Raw genomic sequence first — 23001 nt, 5'->3', positions numbered from 1 at the left:
CACAGACAGTTCAGTGCCTTCAATTCACAATTGCAAATGCTGAGCCTGTGACGTATTAAAAAAGTCTCTGAGACGTATCGTGAGGAACTAGTGCGAGTTTTTAGGATGATTATTGTCGAGTGAAACTATCAACTTGTGTAATTTTTCAGCATTGAATTTGGTGAAATTTGAAAGGAACTGCATTGAGATCTGAATTTACCAAGGTAATTCTATAAGGAGGTGTTTTATGACTGAAATAGTCGATTTGAAATTGGTTAGATTTCTGGGTCACAAAATGGCGACCGAAACCTTTGGAATTTGCTGAAGACCCATTCGTACATAATCATGAACAAATTGGGTATGTTGTGATCATTGACTGGGGGGAAATTATGCGTCAGTGATTTTGATTGCAAAACAAGAAAAATTGGCTGGTAAAGTGCTGCTACGTATCTGGAAATGTAATTCAAATTTTAAGGAGGCGGATCCTATTTCTGCAAAGACGAAATGTTTATTTAATCGATCCATGTTGAGCTTAGATAGTTGCGGGGTAATAAGGAAACGAGGGGGTTTTGTTTTGATTTCGTGGAATTGCCCTTTTATTCCGGCAATGATGTGATTCATTCTGGCAGAGTCATCCAATTGTTTCGTTTTTCAAAAAAAAGTAATGGAAGGTCAAGAATGTATTTTTAGATGTTGAAACAGCATTCGTTCATGGCAAAGGTTTCTTGTAGAATCAAGCCGTAGTTGAAATCATTTATACCAAATCATTTAAAAACCAATGTCAATACCTCACATTTCCATATGGAACGAAAGGGGCGTCTGGTAGGCGAGAATTCATAAACGTAGCAGCTGTGTGTGTTGTCCTGCGGGATCCCGGCAAGTTAACGACGATGCAATCATACGACCCATGATGACTCCCGATGAAGATCAATGGCAGGCTGTTGCCCATGTCGCGATAGGAAATGTTTGTGAAAAGTATAGGCAAGGCAGGAAGACGCCCCGCCCAAATGTTTTCATATTGAAACGCTTCCCAGTTCTCCTCCTCCTTTTCGCCGCCAGTCTATGTATTAACCTGTGTTTGCTTAAAAGAGAAACGTAATGCAAAACACATTCCCCTGGATCGTGAAAAAGGGAAGAGTAGAAATTCGATAGCGTCTCGAATTAACCTGGTCAGGTCTTCCTATAGAATAGGGTTATCATCCACAAAAGGACCAATCAAGGGAGCAATTTCTTCAAATAGCCGAACCTAATTTTCTGCATACGATGCTGATGTGATAATTTGTTTCTCTATCCGTCCGGCAAGATCCCTGCGAAGGATTGAAACTGACGAAACTAGTTCATAGTCATCATTGCATTTGCCAGGACCAACTTACGCATTGCGCTCACGCTTGAAGTCGCCGGAAGGAGGTGAGCAGATTCAGGTCTGGTAGCTTCATTGGTTTGTCATTGTTATGTTTGTTCATTGGTTTTGTCGTTGTGATGTTTAGGACTAAGCTCAGCACATCGAAGACGTGCCAGGCGTGTCCTTCTGACTTTATCGTGTTCGCGAACAGCCATATAGTTGGCAGGGATCTCTCTAATGAGGGGTCTAATAGCATTCGACACTTTTCCTCCATCCAGTCGGTTCACTTGACAGATGGAAGCTAGTTCTGCCGATATAATTGAGTTGGTGAACTATGATCAACAGACGCGTCAGTAGGGGTTGTGTAACCTTCCGACTCTGGTTGAAGAGCCACTTTCCAACCAGATATCAGTTCTGCGGTTTTTTTGACAGAAAAATATAAAGATCCGCTGAATTCATCATCAACAACGGCGCAACAACCGGTATCCGGTCTAGGCCTGCCTTAATAAGGAACTCTAGACATCTCGGTTTTGCGCCGAGGTCCACCAATTCGATATCCCTAAAAGCTGTCTGGCGTCCTGACCTAAGCCATCGCTCCATCTCAGGCAGGGTCTGCCTCGTCTTCTTTTTCTATTATAGATATTGCCCTTATAGATTTTCCAGGCTGGATCATCCTCTTCCATACGGATTAAGTGACCCGCCCACCGTAACCTATTGGGCCGGATTTTATCCACAATCAGACGGTAGTAGTTATAACTCATAGATTTCGTCGTTATGTAGGCCACGGAATCGTCCATCCTCATGTAGGGGGCCAAAAATTCTTCGGAGGATTCTTCTCTCGAACGCGGCGAAGAGCTTGCAGTTTTTTTTTTGCTAAGAACCCAAGTCTCCGAGGAATACAAGATGGCAAGATCATTGTCTTGTACAGTAAGAGCTTTGACCCTATGATTAGACGTTTCGAGCGAAACAGTTTTTGTAAGCTGAAATAGGCTCTGTTCGCTGCCAACAATCGTGCGCGGATTTCATCGTCATAGCTGTTATCGGTTGTGATTTTCGACTCTAGATAGGAGAAATTATCAACGGTCTCAAAGTTGTAGTCTCCTATCTTTATTCTTCCCGTTTGACCAGTGCGGTTTGATGTTGATTGGTTTTCGGTGCTGAAGTTGCCACCACATACTTTGTCTTGCCTTCATGTGCACCCCAAGATCTGGCGCCGCCTGCTCGATCTTGATGAAGGCAGTTTGTGATCCTAAACAACAACCTAGCTTGAGCCTTAGTCTAGCTTAGACTACAACGACTGGCGTTTTAAGTCCAATATAACTCGCAACCTTGTCGTGTTTTTGCGATGATAAAAGGGAGCGTCTTTCCACCTGTTGGCACTTTCGGTCACGCTGTTCCCAGGGCAGAGGTGAGGCAGCGTCTGATGAGTTGCCTCTGCCCTGGACGAAACCGTCAGTCATTTTTGATTTTTGCAGTTTGTACGTTTCGGGTGTTTCTTCCCATCATGTCGATATTGTCAGCATAGGCCAGTAGTTGGGTGGGCTTAAAGAGGATCGTACCTCTTGCATTTACCTCAGCATCACGGATGACTTTCTCTAGGGCCAGGTTAAAGAGAACACATGATAGGGCATCCCCTTGTCTTAGACCGCGTTTGATGTTGAATGGTCTTGAGAGTGATCCTGCTGTTTTTATCTGGCCTCGCACATTGGTCAGGGTCGCCCTAGTCAGTCTTATCAATTTCGTCGGGATACCGAATTCTCTCATGGCCGTGTAAGTTTTACCTTGGCTATGCTATCATAGGCGGCTTTAAAGTCGATGAATAGGTGCTGCAACTGTTGTCCCATATTCCAACAGTTTTTCCATCGCTTGCCTCACAGAGAAAATCTGATCTGTTGCTGATTTGCCTGGAGTGAAGCCTCTTTGGTATGGGCCAATGATGTTCTGGGCGTATGGGGCTATCCGGCCTAACAAGATAGGGGAGAATATCTTATAGATGGTACTCAGCAACGTGATACCTCTATAATTGCTGTACTGGGTGATGTGTCCCTTTTTATGTATAAGACAGATAACGCCTCTTTGCCAGTCGTCAGGCATTGATTCGCTGTCAACACCTTGAGTACAGGTTGATGAACCATTTGGTGTAATTGGTCGCCTCGATATTTAACCAATTCGGCTGTAATTCCATCGCACGGGTTGTTTCTTCTATACTTGGTGGTGGCAGTATTTGTTCGTAGTCTTCAGTTGGCGAGACCTCCAACTCGCCGATGTTCTGGTTGTTCAGTAGTTCATCAAAATACTCAACCCACCGCTCCAATATACCCATTCTGTCGGAAATCAGATTTCCCTCTTTGTCTTGGCAAGATGAACATCGAGGTGTGTAAGGCTTCATTCTGCTGACTTGATGGTAAAACTTGTGCGCCTGGTGCGGTTGCTCCCTGTACACAGATTGTTGGTTCTCCCAAGCTTCCTTTTTCCGTCTGTGAAGTCACTTCTCCGCTCAACTTTTAGAAATTTACTGAAAAATCCCCCTTAAATTCATCCTAAGACTTCCAAATTTTGTACCAACATAGAGAACAACATTTCGTATACAGGTGCCAAACTTAGCAATTTCGCCCGAATTAACTGCTTCCACAGCCATGCAAATAAGATGCTGAAGTCATTATTAACGGGAATAATTGACATTCGGGTGAAATGTTAAAGTCGTATTTATGAAGAATCTTCTTCTCTCCAGCCTTTTTTAAGGTTTTCTGTAAAACACTTATGTGAAATCTAATCCTCGAGTTATGTCCCATTCCGATATCTGCTCAAATAAACTTACTAATAGTGTATTACTAACTTTTAGAAATTGACTGAAAAACTTCCCTTAAGTTCATCCTAGGAGTACTAAATTGCACCGGCATAGAGGACAGTCTCGTACATATACATTCCAAGTTTCATGAAAATCCGACTATTAGTGTCAAAGTTATATATTTTTATTAACCTACAACAGAGGTTAAATTCTTCGCATTTGCTAATAATATTAAACTCAGAGTGTGAAGCGTATGAAGTCGCCTGGTCTGGATGTAATCGTGAGGCTTTTATATCCCCATCCAGTGTATCAAGCTACGGTTCTTTCGGCTGACCTTTTATGTCGGTTACCGTTGACTTCGATGTTCAGACCAATATTGGCAAGCGAATTCTCGTTAGCGCGAATTACGTGACCATATTATCGAAAATGCCCCACTCGCAGTTTTTCCACGACCGATGCAACTCTATATCGATCACGGATATCCTCATTTCAGACGTGATCAAAACGTGTCACCCCACCAGTGCATCTTCGTCTTCATTACCGCAAGACGCCTTTCATTGTCTTTTATAGCCGGCCAACACTCAGAACTATAGAAAGAGGCAGACGGACGATACTGCGGTAAATACGTCGATCATAAAGTATACCAGTTGTGGAATGCCACTTCATCCAAGTCGCATTAATGCGTGAAGCAATTTCAAAACGCAATTCTCCATTGGCTGATAACATTGACCGGAGGTATTTAATTCGCTCAGTTCTGGGCAGGTTGTTGAAGCTGACAGCACTGAGCAATTTAAATATCTCGAGTCAATGCCGTCAGCCAATTGACAACTGCGGTATGCTTCTCACATACGGAAACACAAAACCTTTTATACCTGAAGCGTCAAGCTCCCGGTTTCCCGATTTGTTTTTTGTGTAAATCGATCTTTAAAAAATAGGGTGCAGTTAAATATTTAAGTATCTGCATGTGGAACTGTCACGCCCCCATCGTTCCTAACATAGGAAAACACAAAAAACCTTTTATACCTGAAGCGTTTAGCTTCCGGTTTCCCAACTTGTTTATGCTTTTGTTGATGTGTTTCCGGAAAATAAGTTGCAGATTGCATGTGCTTCATAACTGCCGCGCATTTCCTGATAAGACTTTTCAGCTTTTGCAAGGGTAGTCGACTGGGTTTCTCACTCGGTTTATATTCAAAGCCATTCGCCCAGTTTCAGCAATTTCTTCTGTGCCTCTTTCCGGAACAGTAATAGTGCAGGGGGATACTGTAGTTGCCGACTTCGTCCTGGTTGCCTTATTGCGAGTTTTCCTCTTTATTTGGCTGTACGTTTGCAAGCGAGTGACCTGCAATAGTCAGGAATGGGTGTACCCTCAGAGACAAAATCCCTACTCAAGTTTCCTGAGGTCTAACTTACGCTTAACTGATCAACTCAAGGATATATCAGCGGTCGCTTGAACCATGCAAAAACGCAAATTACTACTAGTACGATACTGGCGCGTCTTCAGCGTTCAGTTTGAATAATCATTTTAATGTTCCAGTACATCCTTAACCCGATTTTTTTCTCATTTCTAGGTGTTTTTTCGAGTAAGGTAAGTCTAGATTTAGTGAACGGAGATGGGTGACAAAGGTGGAACCAGCACAGCCGTGGCACAACCAATGGCAGCGCAGCAGTCACAACCGGCACAGGCCCAGCAGGCCGCTCAGCAAGGCTGGATGTACAATTACCCGTCAGGAATGTACAACGCAGCTTATCATGCGCAATACGCGCAGTACTACAACCAATACTACCTCCAGCAATACGCTCACATGCAGCAACAACAGCAACAGCAAAATCAATCGCAAGGGAACGCGATCCCCGGCACGACGGCGTCAGTCAATGCCCCGCCCGGTTTCAGTAATGCTGTTATCCTGAAACCCGACGAAGGTCAAGGGAATAATACAGATGGTATGCCCCCGTTACCGCAGGGTCCACCGCCGAACAGTTCGCCAAGTGGTATGGGCAACTTTCTGCAAAGACCTGCTTTCTTTCCGCAACAGCAAAATGCAAGCACTCCGAAAAATCAATTTGGTGGCATTCGATTCAATTTAAATCAGCAGAAGCGTTTGAGTGCGCCCAATCCACTCCTCAATTCTCCCAACAACAGTCTTCCAAATGCAGGGAATGTGATGGCTAACGGGAACAATGGAGTTGTTGGTGCCGGGGGCGGCGGCGGTGGTGGCGGTAAGAAGAAACGTAAGCGAAATAAGAACAAGCAAAATCAGCAGCAGCAGCAGCAACAACAACAGCAGCAGGCAAAGAACCAACATCAGAACAACAACAACAGCAACAATTTATTCAACACGAGTATCCCTCCCCCCATCATCACTCCCGACCTCTCCAAACCTCCTCCGCCGATCCCAGCGTACGAGTCTCTATCACAATCCCAGTCTTTTGCACAAAACAACTCCCAGAACAGCCCTTCCATGAACCATAGTCAACAACAGGACCAACAGCAACAACAACAGCAGCAATCGACATTTAAAAAGCCAAATCCCTTCAATAACCCGACTGATGCGTGGCCCGAGAGCCTTAACAACTATGTGGCGCGGTGCTATGCCAAATGTGAAACGGATTTGGATAAAGATCAAATTGATATTTGTCTAAAGGGAAAGATTACGGCAGCGGCGAACAAAGGTGAATTGTGGACCCGTGATTGGGACAATGAACCGATTCCAAGCGTTCATAGCGAGCGCAGCGCTCTCGTCCCCAAGGCGCCTTCAATTGGGTATTTGGCACAATATCAGAATATCATAATGAATAATAATCGTGGGAAGAAAGGACTGTCTAAGAGTATGAATGCACGACTGGGACAGCGAGCTTCTTCGAGAAGATCTACAGATAATAGCCGGTCGAGATCACGGTGAGTTTCTTTACTTTTTCTATAACTAAATTAAACTTTTAGTATGTACTTGCTCTGGTCACCGTGGGAGAGGGTTTCATGTTAGAATTTTCAGGAAATAATTGTTATATGACATGCGAAAGTTAACGTGAAAAACAGTCACCAGGTAAAGAGATAATCTATGTATATTTGAGCGAGCGTTCCTTCTAGGCTAGTTATTTCCCAGGTGATATGTTTCCACTACCAAACCGCGGGATAGTCCAATATGACTTCACTGCAAAGTTTGCATAGTTGAAGTTTGGCGGTTATTTGTCAACCACTATTCAAGCAAAGAAACAGATTTAGGAGTTTTGGTTGGTTTCTGGAATATGGTACAATATGCGCGGTTTCTCAGAAATAATTTTAGTCAGTCTCCTTCCTCAATCTGTTTCTTTTATTAAGTCTGTATATAGGGTGTCCATTTTAGCCGACAGCGTTTTAAGATTTTACTGGCGTTACCATCCCAGTTGAGATTTGTTTTTGATGATTTTTTAACACTGCCTAACTATCAGAGATTATGATTTTAACGTAGATTCTCTTCGATCACTTATCGCAATCATCTCCACCTGCAAATCAGTGGTATGTGAAGCTGGTGATTGAGATATTGTATTTGGGTTCACTCAATGTATACTAGCCTCGGTCCCGTTTTCTGTTTTAATAATATGTGGTCTTCTCACATGCTCACAGTGATACGAATCCTTCCAATTATATTGATCCCGATTTTGGATTTTAAGCAGTATTTCAGTGATGTAAAAAAATTTCGTATCTTCAGGGTTAGGTTTTGTTAGTGATTTTACTATGTTCTCATACCAGAGGTGTACTAATAACATGCCTTCTAGTTTTTAGCTGCAGCCTATACGCTGCAAACCCTGGCTCTCCCTGCTGGTTCAAGGACTTCAGCGCTGGGGTGGATGTGCTCTTCATGGTGCCTGTAATACAGAGTTAGGAGAGCCTTTGCAATGCGGATAGTTTCTATACAACTTCCACTGCATCATTTTTGGGCCACAAGACTAAGTGTATCCAGTATTCCTTGTGTATTTTTCTTTGCGGTGAAAAATGCCCGTTTGACTATATTTCTGATAGGATCTTAACTGTTTTCGGCCTAGATTAGCATCAGATAATTGTGCAATACTATGCATCAACGGAAATTTCCGATATAGTGGAAATAGATGCTTTCTTTCAGCAATACATATACAAAGTTTAGGTGAGGCTTTCTTAAGTTAATAATGTGATTCCCATGGGTGGTCTGAATGCCAAGGGGTTTTGCTTGGGAACTGTGATGGAGAGGCATAATCTCGGATGATCGTAATATCGACGGTGAAAGGTTTGTAGACTTGTGTAATTTTTATCGCCTCGACGGCACTTTGTTCGAGCGCATGGCCTACCAAAAGGTTTGCTGGGTCTGACGGGCAACGAACATCTAATTAGGTCGATCCTATCACGATCAGCAGTAGATTTAGGAGTTATCTTCTTAAAGTACGTAACAAAAGATTGGCCTCGAAATGAACTATTGTCTGGTGGTCGCTTATTTTCGCTTGAATGTGTTGCTATTACAATTGTTCACAGAGGAACAGAACGGCGGCCTCTAAATGCAATACAGACCGTCCCCGCAATCCGGCTGCCATTGAGCAGTGGAAAAACTTCCTGCGCAGGCGACACATATTCTAAACAATCCGCCCGAAATTATTAATGAGCATTTGGGTTGCCATCAAAAGTACCTTTGTCTGCGGCAAAAGAAATTCTATCAATACGATGAGGAAGCAGAAGCTGCCACAAATAACATAGATTCCACTACTGTAATTCTTTCAATGGTACTCTGAAGGCCGCTAATTGCAGATTGCTCATCCACGATATTGAGCAGCTGTAGAGGTTAAAAAACACTATGATTCCGAAAAACGAAGTTTCACCTATTATACCGATCACACTTAACACCCTCCGGCCCATTGTGGAGGATTGTGCGGGTTTCAGGAAAGCTTTCGATAGGGTGAACAGTGTGTGCATTTGGAAAGCTTTTTGCAAGAGGGGCATTCCGCAGAAACTAAAACTAAGAGCGACATAGCGCAAAACTTCACCTGATCTCAGAGGAATTTGTCCAAAGCAGAGTAGAGTCTCCTAAGGTTGATATCTGCTTGACCCCTTTCGTCGTGGGGCTTGGCTAAATGATTGAATTTCGAGAAAGGGGCAAACAGAGTCGAATTGAAAATAAACATCACCAAAACTAAGGTTCTCAGTCTGACTGCTTATTGCATTCTTTCTATTTGCATTAATGGCTAGTACATTGTACGTGCCACTTGCCAAGATAGGTCTCAAAGTTCAAAGTCGATGGGAAAAGACTAAAAGACCGGCCGAAGCAAGCGCGAAATTTCCTCCGTTGTTTTGTCCATAGTTTGGAACTGCAACTGTGTCAACACCAACATCAAGTTCAGATTCCGTGCCAATGTTCTCTCTGAATTACTTACTATATGGGAGTAGCATATTAAAAATAATCTCCACTGTTATTAGAAGTTCCAAGCATTCATAAACTCATGTTTGGGTCGTCTTATTGGACATTCTGGCATGAAACAATAACAAACTTCGTCGGGACAGGACCAGATGCTCATGGACCTGTTGCTGAGAAGGTAGCAATGGATTGGTTACCCATTGGGAAAGGGCAACAATTCATTATGCAATGCAATGAAACTCACTATCGCAGTGCGCTCAACAAGTAGGTCGCCCTAGAACTAGAAACCAAATTTTCGGGAGTTTAAGGGAGGACGTGAATTTTTTTTCCTCCTTTCTTCATTTTCAGGCGAGTAAAAGTCGCCTTCACTCTTCTCTGTTTCAATAACCAAATACCTCGGGTTTATCGCATGGTGTTGGAGATGGGATTCGGTAGATATCCTTCCGATGTTACCTATATTTGATGAAGTGGTAGATCCCGCCAGCCATACTACTATTTGACGTTCTGCCGATGTATTTGGTGTTAATAAAATGATAGGGCTGTGCATATAATGTGTTGTTGAAATGGACGAGATAATATATAAAACAATTGAGTGGAACGTTGTGTCTAGTTACAAGTGTTTTGAGAATTGGGTGTAATTTTTACCTAAGAAGCTTTCATAAACATCTACCCTAGTTCCTGGTTACCGATGGTTTTTTTTAGTAGATTTGATCTTATCATTATCTTAGCATAAGCTTCAGACTCCTGCTAATACATATTTCTTTTTTCTTCGTTCCAAATTACAGGTCTCCCGTTTCCAGCAAGTATTCCTCGTCTAGACGCCGAACGCGATCTCGAAGCAGTTCAAGCAGTCCCCGACGTAAAAGTCGTCGTCACTCCTCTTCTAGTTCTTCTAGCCGCGAAGATGAAAATGACTTCATCCCGCTTGAATCGTCTTCTTTCAAGAAATCTAAAAACATTCAAAAAAATAAGAAACAACCAAACAAAAAAGCAGCTTTCTATGCCTCCTCAATTGGTGGAGCCGTAGAAGGTGATTCGGCGCGCCTACAACAACGTGCAGCACGTTTCAGTCAGAACAATTCAAAGAAATCCGTTGTTTCGGTAGCGAGTCCATTGAATAAGAACAAGAAAAAGCAACAGCCACGATTCTTTGTTGATGAATCGGCTGTCGATTGTAATTTGGACTTGAGTGATTTTCATATTGTTGGTACATGTAGGAATTTGGAAAAATCTTTCTTACGGTTGACCAAAGCTCCGTCACCGTCGGAAGTTCGTCCCGCCGAGGTTTTGGTATTTTCGTTGCAGAATGTTAAGAATAAGTGGGTGGAAAAGCAGGACTATCATTATGCGTGTGATCAGTTGAAATCGATAAGACAGGATTTAACGGTAAGTTTGGTTGATTTTTTTTTAATTTAGTTATGTCGAATCAGCCTTTGCATTGAGTAGTTCTAAACTATTTTTTTGTTTCAATTTACAGGTACAAGGCATTCGAGACAAATTCACTGTGGAAGTTTATGAAATTCATGCCCGCATTGCGATGGAAAAAGGCGATCATGAAGAGTTCAATCAGTGTCAGACACAACTGAAAATGCTCTACTCAGAAATTGGTGGAGAAAATATTTTAGAATTCACCGCATATAGGATATTGTATTATATTTTCACGAGGAATACATTAGGTGAGTGAATTTTTTTAGCTATATATTGAATAATGAATGCATCTTTTCTGTTAATTAGTTTTGGTTTGTTTCAATTAATCGCTGTAGGTAATTTGAAGTAGTAGCTCATTATCGATGGTATTCTTCCAAGCATATCATCTCCCTTACCATTAATTTATTTGTGGAGCTTTGTTATCTTTTCTTGATGAAGACTTCTTTCGCAAGACCACTGTTGACTAAAAGTTAATCTGGGATTGTCATGATGCAAAATTTAGTTGTCTCGTAACCGGGCAAGAACTTAAACGCAACTTCTGAGTAAAAAAGATAATAGCACTGTCTTTACCCTAGATTTTTCAATACATGTACATTTTTGGAAGTGATCATACTCGCTACGTGGCCGTTTCGATTCAGGATCACTCGGAAATTTATGTTTTATTATCAGTCACTATTCTGTCAAAAAAGTTGGAGTGACTTCCGGGATCATTTAACGAACGCTTTTCTTGATCTGAAAACTGAGCCACAGTCTCCCATATATCACTTTTTTTCTGCTACCATGCCAACACTTGAGATGCGATCTGCCTTAAAAAGTTTTACCACTTTGACTATGTTTTCGTGATTTGTGACGTTGATGACTTTCCTGCGATCATCCTGGAACTACTTTTGGCCAATCGTACATTAGATATAGCATTCTTCCCGTCAGCTCCTCTAATTATATCTATGTGGTATCACCCGATTTTAAAAGTTTTAATACAATTTATTGGGGATTGCTGCTCAATCAATCATTGCATCCCAAATCCTGTTGCATTACCAGAAGACATTTCCCTGGAAATACTGTCGAAGCTGTTGAAACAAAGACATCGACTGATGTTTTTTTCAATAAGCAAATCTGGGGAATGTGTTATGAATCGAATGAACATTTTCAAGTAGTGCCGCGAGTTTAATAACGATCGGCGGGCGATTGGAGCTAGATGCAATTCAATTTTAGGGTTTTTCCAAGTGTAATTTCGTGGTTTTTCCGATTAAATTATTTAAAATAATTAATACTTGTTTTTTTCTATTCGTTGTTCGTTATGCCGATATTTTGGGAACCACTTGTTTCTTTCCCTTGTTTGCTCTGATAAAGGGAGCAAGTGGTTCCCGAAATATCGGCATTTGCAACCACAATAAATCACTAGCGAATAGAAAAAAGCAAGTTTTAATTATTTCAAAGTGCAAGGCATTTCTCCAACTATCAAGATCTCTCTTACACAGCAACTGGATATCCAAACTTGTGCTCAAGATGGATTTCAAAACAACTGAAAAAACGGCACAATTTGATCGCTAAAGTTCGTGAATTTCTTAAACAATTTGATTTGGAAGACTTGGCTCATTACACTCTTAAGACAAAAATAAGTTTCCTGTCTCCCAAAAAGTTGTAAATTCTTTCTTACAAGGTGGGATGGGGAGGAGACTGAAGCCCGCCATCCACGACCGCTAGTCAACTGCGGACTGTTTAGGCCGAACTGTACGTGGATGGCGGACTTGTTTCTTGGAAAAAAGGCGTGTAACTTAAACTCAAAGAAAAGAAGTTAAATGCACGTGGAACCTAGCTGGCAACAAAGGTGAGACATTGATGTAACTGGCGGGTGAGTCAGGGGAACCAATTGGTTTTAAAGTAATTGGTAATCGGCCATTACTAACAGAGTGGAACGTCCAACACACTCAATCGACTGCTCGTCTCATAGCATTTATCAGTCTGCGTCAAGAAGTGTGGTTGACTTTAGATCAACGTATGTTTGCGTATGACTGCTTTGTTAAAAGTGACGAGCCGGTAACTACATTTCAGCGTGAATTTCGATGATATTTCAACATTCATCGAAACCATTCATTCGGTCTCCGCGCTGGGCTAATAGCCTTAGAACAATGAATTTAATAATGAAAAAGAAACCACCTTGCCCTCAATGGATTGTGCGTATCCGGAAAATGTGGAATAAATCAGACAAGCAATGCTCTGAAGCCCGCCTCGCTTGACAAAGCGTCATACAACTGATCTTAAAATTAGTAATAATTTTGTAAGAAGGATTTTTTGCCGACGAATTATTTTTTCGCCCAAACAAAATAGAGCTGGTATAGATTGAGTAAATTACAAACAGGGTGAAAACATGGAGGGTAGTAAGGCCCATTTTCACCTTGATGGGGCTGTTAACAGACAGAATAGTCGTTATTAGGCTGGTGGAGATCCACGACAAATTCTCGGACAACCTTTCCATAGCCACCAAAGTAACAGTTGAACGATGAAAAAGTTCGGCGTTATTAAAAAACTGGTTTTACAGTAACATCTGAGCATTACGTTGGTATGTTCTCATTCCTCGTATACGAAGAAAGGGTATAAGTTATGAACACTTATGTTTTCAACACGATTGAACATTGCCGGAGCATCCGACGCGAAGTTGAAAATGGAAAATAAAAAAAATTGGCTCCACCGCGTAAGTACAGCGGGAAAACCCGAGAGCCAAGTGCTAAGATCGAGGGGACGACGGATCGCACTCAATCTATGTTTCTTCTCTCTCGGATTTTAAGGAGGCATGACCTTTGAGATTCTCCCATTGGCATTCAAAACGCTTTCAGGTCAAAGTTCTTCAAAGACAAGTAAATAAAAGTAGGGTGGCTAATTTTTCCCCAACTTTCACAAACCATTTAGACCAACATTTTACTGCTATTGTTCGATGTGGGTCTAACTCGTCCCATGGTTTAATCTCGATAGTGCTTATTGATTTTTCCCTTGTGGGTTCACTACGAGTTATTATGAGCTGACTACATTCTCTAGCGTCGCTGGCTGTCAGCAACAATTAATAACTTCAAGCTAATAGAGGAAAACTAGAATCTACATCAAATTTTATTTCTGCACAACGTGAGAGGAATGAAGGTGGTAACTACCTGTGTAATATTTCATTTCTTTCACAAATTGCTTTTTCCCTATTCCGATTTTTCAATCTTCTTCAGCTTTTGTGCCGTTCAGAAGAGGGGTGGGCTCGTCTTGATCGGTTGCGCCATTTTGTTCTGTCAAAGACCCAATCTGGATTCAGTTGCGAGATTTTCATATCATCATCCAGCGAATCAGCTGGTCTTTTGGTCGCTTACCATCGACTTCGATGTTCAGACCAATTCCCGTTAGCCTGAATTACGTACCATAACACTTGCAATTTTTTCACAATCGGTGTAACCTCATATCGATCGCCGATATCCTTATTTTGAACTTCATTTCCCTCTACGCCACAGGGACCAGGTACCCAGAGTAATCGAGGTGATCAAAGGACTACTAAATGCCCTCAATGCAGTTTAGCTGTCACTGCAGATTGCGATACGCCTGCCTTTCAACCGCTCGCCAATCACCCAGTTTGCCAACCTGAGGATCGCATAAACTTCGGCTTGAAAAACCATTTGCTTCAGGGTAACTTCATATCTTCTACTAAACAGATGTATGGGGACACGAGAATCGGAAGGCATTGTAAGAACTGGATTCAGTGCTCCCAGTAGCTCTTCCAATGCTCTGTGTCCCCCACATCCGTTGTTTCCCCATCATTGCAGTGCTTTGAATAAATATATGCAGGGGCTGCAAATTGAGTAGTGCATTCAGAGCTGCGCCGGATGTCGTGCTCATGGCACCAGTGATATCCAGACACAGTTCTTTGCAGTGCGGCTAGTTTACGATGAAAACCTTTTTGTCTCATCTTAACCCTCCACACTACGGATGCATATACAAACATCGGCCTAATGATGGCAACGTATATTCACATTACCACATGAGACCCTGAGTCCCCATGTCGAGGCAAAGGTCCGTCTGCACAGCCCATAAGCTGTGAAAGCTCGTTTCATCTTTACCTATACATGGTTGTTCCAAAGAAGCTTTTTATCTAGAGTGACTCGCAGATATTTGACTTCTTTGGAGAGTTGAAGGGTAGTACCCCTCAGGGAGGCAAAGTCCATCCAGTTTTCTCCTTTTTGTGAATAAAACCATTGTGGTTTTATTTGGATTAACTGACAGACCATGTCTGAGGCACCAGCTGTTTATCAGATCAACGGCACGATGTATATTCCTTCAAACCGTCCCAAGATCCCGATCAACAACAAGCATAGCCACGTCGGATCATGGTACAGGAGTTTAATCAAGCGCACGAGTTCTTCTGGCAATGAATCGGAAGATTTTCTTTTTTCAAAAATCAATATCCAATTTCTAGAATTTATTAGCACAGATCGATTTTTTTAAGTAGTTGATTTTTTTAAGTAGAAACAAAATAAAATGTAAAAACATTTTCGAATTCATGGAGATCAACAAAAATTTAATTCTTTTTCAAATTTGTTCTTTTCAGACATTACAACAGTCCTCCGATCGCTAACAGCAAAACAAAGAGAAGATGCTGCAGTAGCGCATGCCTTAGAAATACGCTCGGCATGGGCATTGGGTAATTATTGTAAATTCTTTAAATTGTACAAAACAGCTCCTCTGATGGCTGGATACCTAATTGATTGGTTCGTCGATCGGGAGCGCAAGGTGGCGCTGAAGAACATTATCAAAGCGTATGTATTTCCTGTTTTTGTTTATTTTCAAATTTTTTACCAATTGAATTCATCATTAACGATTCGTCTCGTCAAATCGAATTTTATGAATTTCATCCCTGCATATTAGTTTTCTTTTTGTTTTGTTGGAGAAATGAGTTTCGTTATTGATTTGAGGACTAGAGTACATTGTTGAGTTCTTTGGTGGAAATGGTAGATGATTGAATATTAGGATTTTAGGGAACGTACACCGTCTGCAGGCAGATGGGGGTGATATCATTGGCGTTTTTGTGTTACATTAGGTCGAAAGCTTAGGAGCGTGTACCTTGTGTTACGAAAGAAGTATTGGTCTGATGTAATGCACAAAAGTCAATGGCGATACTGACCACTATTATACTACCGAGGAAATAAATGCTTTTATTAAGTAACTGAAGATGAAATGCTTCAACTGTGGCTGGTTTGGGTAATGCGAACAAATTTGGTGTTAACAGTTTGCTGAGAACAAAAGTTAAATGCTTGTTATTTTGAAACAATTGCCCTTCAAATAATAATTGGAATTAGGGATGTAGAGAGTCAATTTCTGCTACATTTCAGTTGTCTACCGAATTTCTTCCAAAACTTTCTTCGCAGTGTACTTCATCCTCAAATATTTCAACTCTCCTATTACCCGAAAAATCACAATTTATCTTTTCCATTATAACCATTTAAAGTAGAACCGCTTCATATATTTTATAATCAACTTCTATTAATTGATTTAGTTATCGTCCGAATATTGGTGTCGATTTTATCGCTCGAACATTGGCTTTCGATTCAACGGAGAAATGTAATGAGTGGCTTTCGTCGTTCAGTTTAGCCTACGTTGGAACAACGAACGAAGTAATCGATTGTAAAAATAGCATGAATGCGCTGCCGAACATTTGAATGAATCGTTAATTAGTTGTGCTTTGATAATGAGCACAAAAATCGCCCCCAAACAAAAAAAAAACGCATAAATCGCGGGATAAATCCGGTTTCGTCTACCCAAATGAGAAATCATTTAAACCATAATTCGTGAATCAAAACGAAATAATGAAAAAGTTGTTGCTGTTGTTGTTGCTGCCACATGGGAGCCGTTGTATGCCATCAAATGATTCCATCACTCGAAACCGAATTTGTAAAAAATCATCGCCATGACGGGAACATGCCACAAGAGAAAATAATAAGAAAATAGTACAAATTAAGAAATTAGCACTGAGTAAATCTAGAAATATATTAAGTCTCTGGTTTTGGGGTTCGCAAGTTACGCAAACCTTGAGGGTGTGCGTATATGGACTCTTTTTATACTGGCCACTTGTGCTCCTACTAAGTAGGAGGTAAGTGGTCTTGATCAAGCGAAATGAACTTTTACTATTCATGTATATAATTTCATTTTTATTCACCATCAATTTTATGATTGGTTTCGCGTCGAGAGTGTGTCGTGTATAGTTTTATTTCGTATGTAATCGTGCGTATGTGAGATTGCCTTCGACAAGGCATGGACTTTTTTCAAAGTTGATATTATTTTCTAGAGAAAAATTAGGAAGCTTGCCAATTTAAGAATTTCTTCATCTTGTGGACTAAGTTATTGATATTTGATCTGGCATATTTTTAAGTTTTTGTCGTGTTTAATGAATAGACTTCTTGCAAAATTGGTGCCGTAAATAGGAATCGTAAATTTAAGCGCGAGTGTGATCGGGTTTAGCTTTTTAAATTAATCATGTTCGGCGAGAGTTTTAAGGTTGTCGGGAAACGCGTGGTCTTTAAATCGATATCGATTAGTTTCGGGTTCGTGTGGTCAATGGAGAGGCAGCCGACAGAAAGTCTCAACGGCAGGATTGGATCTTCAGCGGAAGGAGTTAGTAGGATGTGGATTTTGGTGGTTACTTCAGCGGAGGATCGAACGAAGCAGCTGTTTTATATCAAATTCGAATGGATTTCTCTAAACAAGTTTTTATTCATCCTTTTATGTCAAGCGAATGGACATAAATTGAGGTGTTGCCTTGGTGTCAGAAAATTAATGGGATAGACAAAAAACAATTGCAAACAATCTGGAAAGTGTGTAGTGGCTGTTTTCATGGCCTGGAGGATCGATTATTGCGGAATAATTGTGGCATAATTTGCGTACCTTATTCGTGCACCTTAGGCTTATTCAAGCAAGCACTTTTCGAAGTTGTTTTCAATGTAGAGGTGAAATCTTTGCCTCATGGAGTGACAAAGTCCTTTGCGGAAACAAGCGGAAATTGGAACGACCAAGGTGACACCGCAGGAAGTACTTGGTGGTGCAAAATAATTTTTTGACTTCAGTTAATCACGAATAAGCAACTACGCACGCGATTCAGAGCCACATAAAAATAAGTTACACATTGCGGAAGTCAACGAGTTTTCGGAGATTGTAAAGCATTGAAAACATTAGAGGAAATGATCGACCACCATTTTAAGCTAATTCATAAAATGTCCTTAAAATCGTTTTCCAAAGGGTGCTCGCAAAGTGAATTTTAATTTCATGTGGAAACAGAGGCACACCAACTACTATAGCGTCGAATATTCAGTTTTGATTGTATGGGACGAAAAACACTTCACAGCCTCTTGCAATTGTATTCCCCAACATCCCAAACGAATAGAAGACACAATTTTCTATTCATTTGATGAAAAAAAAATACCTTGGCAGATCACCTCTTCATAACTGCATCTGGTGCTCTTCTTTGAAGTGGATATGGAGTGCGAATAATTTCAGAACATTTTCCAATTTGAAAGTTTTAAGGAAAATAATATTTTCTACGCGTGGATACCAATAAGTGGCAAAAATAATTTCAAGTGAAAGACAATTGAAATCGTCGATATTAAATTTGGGATGCAGAAAATGAGAGTCCCCCTTAAATTCCCCTAAGAACGTTTCATTATTTATCAAAGCTACGCTAAGTGGTCCCCATTCCTTGGAATATCTGGTTCTTAAGTAGCTTGAGCTGACAAACGTGATAGGTTTATGTTTTGTTTTTATTTTATTATTTTATTTTATTTGATTTTAATTTAAATTTTAAATATTTCAATCCAACCGGCTATAAAGTGGACTTGATTTATAAGAGAAAAGTGTATGTGATGATGTGCGCGCGTTGCTCTTCTTCCTAAATACTCCCCTGAACAGTACGAGAAATTTTATTTAATGATATTTGCTCAGCTGATATCAAACACCTCCAAATGTTGCCGAATAATATTTCCTAGGTTCAAAAAAAAGGTTCGCTCTGTCTAAATTCCCCTAAATATTATTCTTCTCGTCTCTCTGCATTCGTAACACGTTTGTGCTCTTAAGAAGTCGTAAACACAACAATCACTCCCCCCTTTTACCACTCAAAAATATTGTTGTTATACTAATGGTCTCTTTTATTTCTATTTTATGTATTTATGAAACTAAATTCTTTGAAAATTTTATGAAATATTTCGCATAAAACAAATATCAATCTAAAACGGAGAGAAAGTATCAAAGCATGGCACTGGATATCCATAGTGAAATCTGCAAACACTTCTAACATCTCAAGCTGCTGCTGATTATTGCTGACGAAATTTTCAAATTGTGCTACCGTTGATGAAGTCTTGCAAAGCTGACATCATGTGTTCCTCGAAGTCCTTTTACAATCCCAACTCTCCCAAATGAACCTTAAAACATCCTTTCCACAGCCTCCTGTCACTGCCTGCTAGGAATCCTTCCTTAGTTATCCTCCACCAACGTATTGGGCGACGGCTGCTGATTGGGTTTGAAGGATCGACTACAGAATCGCTTCATGGAAACGCGGCAATCGATGTAATATGTTACGATTTAAATAATTACAATATTTTGCAAAGATAAAGTAGAGAAGTTAAATGTTGATCTACGTTGAAAGTTCTATTATTACATGCGATCAACGTTTTCTTTTTTCTGTAAATATGAAGTCGTTAAATAAAGTTGAGTTAATTAGTATTTATCTAAATTTGCGTTTTATATATTTGAGTGAAAGCAGGTTGAGTATAAATGTAAGGAGGAAAGTGGTCTGTGGCTTGCTATCAACTTTCTTTCTACTAAGACATATTTTTCACTTTTTGTGTTTCGGGTTTTTATAATGCTCGGTTTCGAAAATTCGTCTTCTTTTTCTTCAGCCTTTGTCCCGTTCACAAGCGGGGTCGGCTCGTCGTGATCAGTTTCGCAATTTGGCTCTGTCGAATGCCTGATCTGGGTGCAATCTCGAGGCTTTTAAATCCCCATCCGGCTTATCAAGCCACGGTTGTTGAGGAAAATTAACTCTGGGGATAGGAAAATTTGTACGAATTTATCGGCATTCAACTCTTATTCTAAAAATTCCTGTGCGAAGACAAATAGGCACCCAATTGAATATAAACTATGGAAATAACTCCTGTGGCTATTCTTTTGACAAATGATATAATCGGTTTTGAATAACTACTTTTGATGTATTAGTGTGTCGATGACGCCTTGATGGTTTTCCCGTTTGTCCGGCCCCGCGGCTCTTCACGTAGAAGATTTGATGCGGTCATATTTCTGGCGTAGGTCTTATTTTCCTCATTTTTCAGCAGCTCTTGAAGTAGACACTGATTTGTTCTGTTTCCAGTCACGAGCTTTATTGTTGACGTTTGATTTTTAGATGGCTTTGAAATAGTCTTCAAGATTTTAAGCAACACAAATCGCAGTCATTATTTGTCATGATGACTGGTTGGAAGATGTATAGGTCTACACATTGCAGCACCATCTAGGGGCAGGTTGGAATAATGTGGATAGCCCTTAAATATTTTCCATTAAAAACCACATACAGTGCAGTGCCAACGAATTAAGGAGACGCTGGTTTCAATGCAACTATGAAATTTAGTGTATGTAGTTTAATGATCAGATTCTTATTATTTGTTCACTTCTGTAAAAAGTACCGTTATGTTTTGCTTTACGCTGAAAAGAAACGTAATAAAGGATCGCAGCGTGTCGTAGCTTTGTAACATTATCAGACATTAGTAAAACAGGCGATTTTTATTGTGAAACAGTTTTAAAGGTAAGCGGCTCGAAAACTGCGTTTTCATGAAGTTGTAGTAAAGTCGTGTAATGGACAGTATGGGCAGAATAGTTGATAGTTCAACAGCCAAAAAAGAAGTCATTCTTGCTCTCATTTGTGATAACCAGCACAATTACCGAGATATTGCCCGATTATAAAGGATAAGTGTGAGTACATTTTCTGCATATACTAAAAATATCCATGGAGGAAAGCGACCAACCAAGTCTACGATCGAACTGTAAGAACAAACGCAAAATTGCGCAGAGAATAGACCGGATTATGATTGGAAAATTGTTAGAGAATCGCAAAGCAACTTTTAAGAAAGTTAAAAAAAAAATTTGGAGACTAGTTTCTTTTTGTTCATTTGAAAATTGAAGCGTCGAGTGCTTGCTGGTCTAAAATCATATCGCCCCACAAAAAGGCCAGAATTCATTAAAAAAAAAAAAACGATGAAAAAGATCCATTTGAATTTCGCAAAGCACTACAAAACATTTCCTGCAGCTTACTAAATAGGAGATAGGACTTCAATGAAAAATAATGTTAAAGTATTTGCTACTAGCTAACGCTGCGCACTTTGTTCCGCCTTAGAGGCAATAAATATGCAGATTTTTGATTTTATTAAGCTAATTTTTTTATTAATCAAGAATTTCAATAATACTATGCTATGGCTCTAGGGTGAGGCAAATGTTTATGATTGGCTATGATAAGTTTAAGAGTGAACGAGAAAATATGTTTAAAGTTTAAGTTTAATATTTTATTTAAATTCTAGTTTTTAATTGTATATGAGAAAAGGTCAGCTTTATATTTGGTGCAATCGCATTACTCTGAAATCTCCCTTAACGCAGTTGTGAGCCTTAAAATTCTTCTTTTGATTTTTTTTTAGTATAATGCACTCGGTAACATTCACATTGGCGTTTTCCGAGCGTGTTTTCTAAACAAATTTTTGGGAGATCCCTTCTGCCATTAGTGTGAAAACTGACTTTCTTCCCCATTTTCCCTTGATTTTTGCCTTGAGTGATTTTTTTCTTAATCGACATATAATAGCTTCAGATAGATTCTATCTTTGGGATACTTCACGATGACAATACAATACGACAAATATTAGCAAAACAGACAAGTGAATACTTTAATATCACTTTAAAGGTGAAAAGTAGACGGGCTCTATTATTCTTTTTTTTTATTGAAATTTATATTTGATAAAAATTAAGCAATTAATTTATTTCGCCGATTCCTCTTAAAGGTTTGAATGGGGCGTTAAAAAGGCGAAGCGCTAATGACCTCTATAGTCAGTCAAGCCCATTACTTAGCGTGGACATCATTAACGCGGGAGTGCGATATTTTCCTCGTGGATCTTCTTTCCTAAACGGCTTTATAATCTCGTCCAATCTCTCAGCGTGCGTCACTAGCTGCTCTTCTTTGGCAGACCACCCCGACCACCATGCCCTCAGCCTCTCCCTGCATTTACAGCGAATTCTCCCTTCACTCCACAACCCGTATAAATGCTGATCCTTCTATTTGACAAACTATGAAGATTTAGCCAGTGTACTGGGCCCTCCCCTGGAGAAATCGCGCATCCACTCTAATGTTGAGCTAGATACATACATCCGGAAAGTCAACTCTAGCTTCGAAACTACAATTGACAAACACGCTCTAGTTAAAGAACCTGGTTAATACAAATACGGGTGCCTTTCCCCCTCAACCCTCCCTCTTAGTCCGCGATAGAAGCAGACTGCTGCAGGGCAGAAAAGCATTATTTCATCGGTTACGGAACAAATGCAACGCTAACTATCGTCTCTTCTCCGAGATAATCAAAGTCACTTGTCCAGCAAAATCAATGAAGCTATTTGGTCCGCACTAAATACTTCTTACAAGAAACTCCTCAAATCCCTCAAACTTGGCCCACAAGTTTTCTCAATAATTAATCGATTGGAAAAAAATTTTCTCTTAACGTCAACCGCATCCCAGTAAAAATAGTTAACTTCCAGTGTCACTCCCTTGAGGAAAAAGTATCCGCTTCCGTAGACTATTTCAGCCATTTACTCAGAGCCAAATCTCCAATGGACCCCATCTGGAACTCGGTGGTCGCCACTACTGTCAGCGATAAAAGGTTGAGCTTAGAAGGGTCTTATCTTTGCCCCTTTTCCCTCAGCTGCCCGGCTGATACAGTCAGAACAGGCCTATTTGCCTCCTTCTTTACTTCCCTAGAAGAAGTCGAACTTGCAATATCCCGGTCCAACAATAAAAAATCTTCGGGCCCCGACTGCATCTCTAACTTTGTCCTGGAAGGAAGTGTGCGTCTACTATT

General features: G+C 40.4%; 1 protein-coding gene across 1 annotated transcript; it reads left to right on the top strand.

Moving 5' to 3' along the window:
• The first annotated feature begins 48 nt into the window (after nt 1–48).
• LOC119650985 (leukocyte receptor cluster member 8 homolog) lies at nt 49–18319 on the top strand. Its single transcript, XM_038054251.1, has 6 exons — nt 49–203; nt 5678–7005; nt 10249–10849; nt 10941–11139; nt 15468–15675; nt 16413–18319. Exons 2-6 carry the CDS (start codon nt 5720–5722, stop codon nt 16573–16575), a joined length of 2457 nt encoding a protein of 818 aa, XP_037910179.1. The 5' UTR covers nt 49–203; nt 5678–5719; the 3' UTR covers nt 16576–18319.
• Nucleotides 18320–23001: the final 4682 nt, after the last annotated feature.

The sequence above is a fragment of the Hermetia illucens genome, chromosome 3, assembly GCF_905115235.1.
Source record: "Hermetia illucens chromosome 3, iHerIll2.2.curated.20191125, whole genome shotgun sequence".
NCBI classification, from domain to species: domain Eukaryota; kingdom Metazoa; phylum Arthropoda; class Insecta; order Diptera; family Stratiomyidae; genus Hermetia; species Hermetia illucens.
This window is presented reverse-complemented; position numbering and strand designations above follow the sequence as displayed.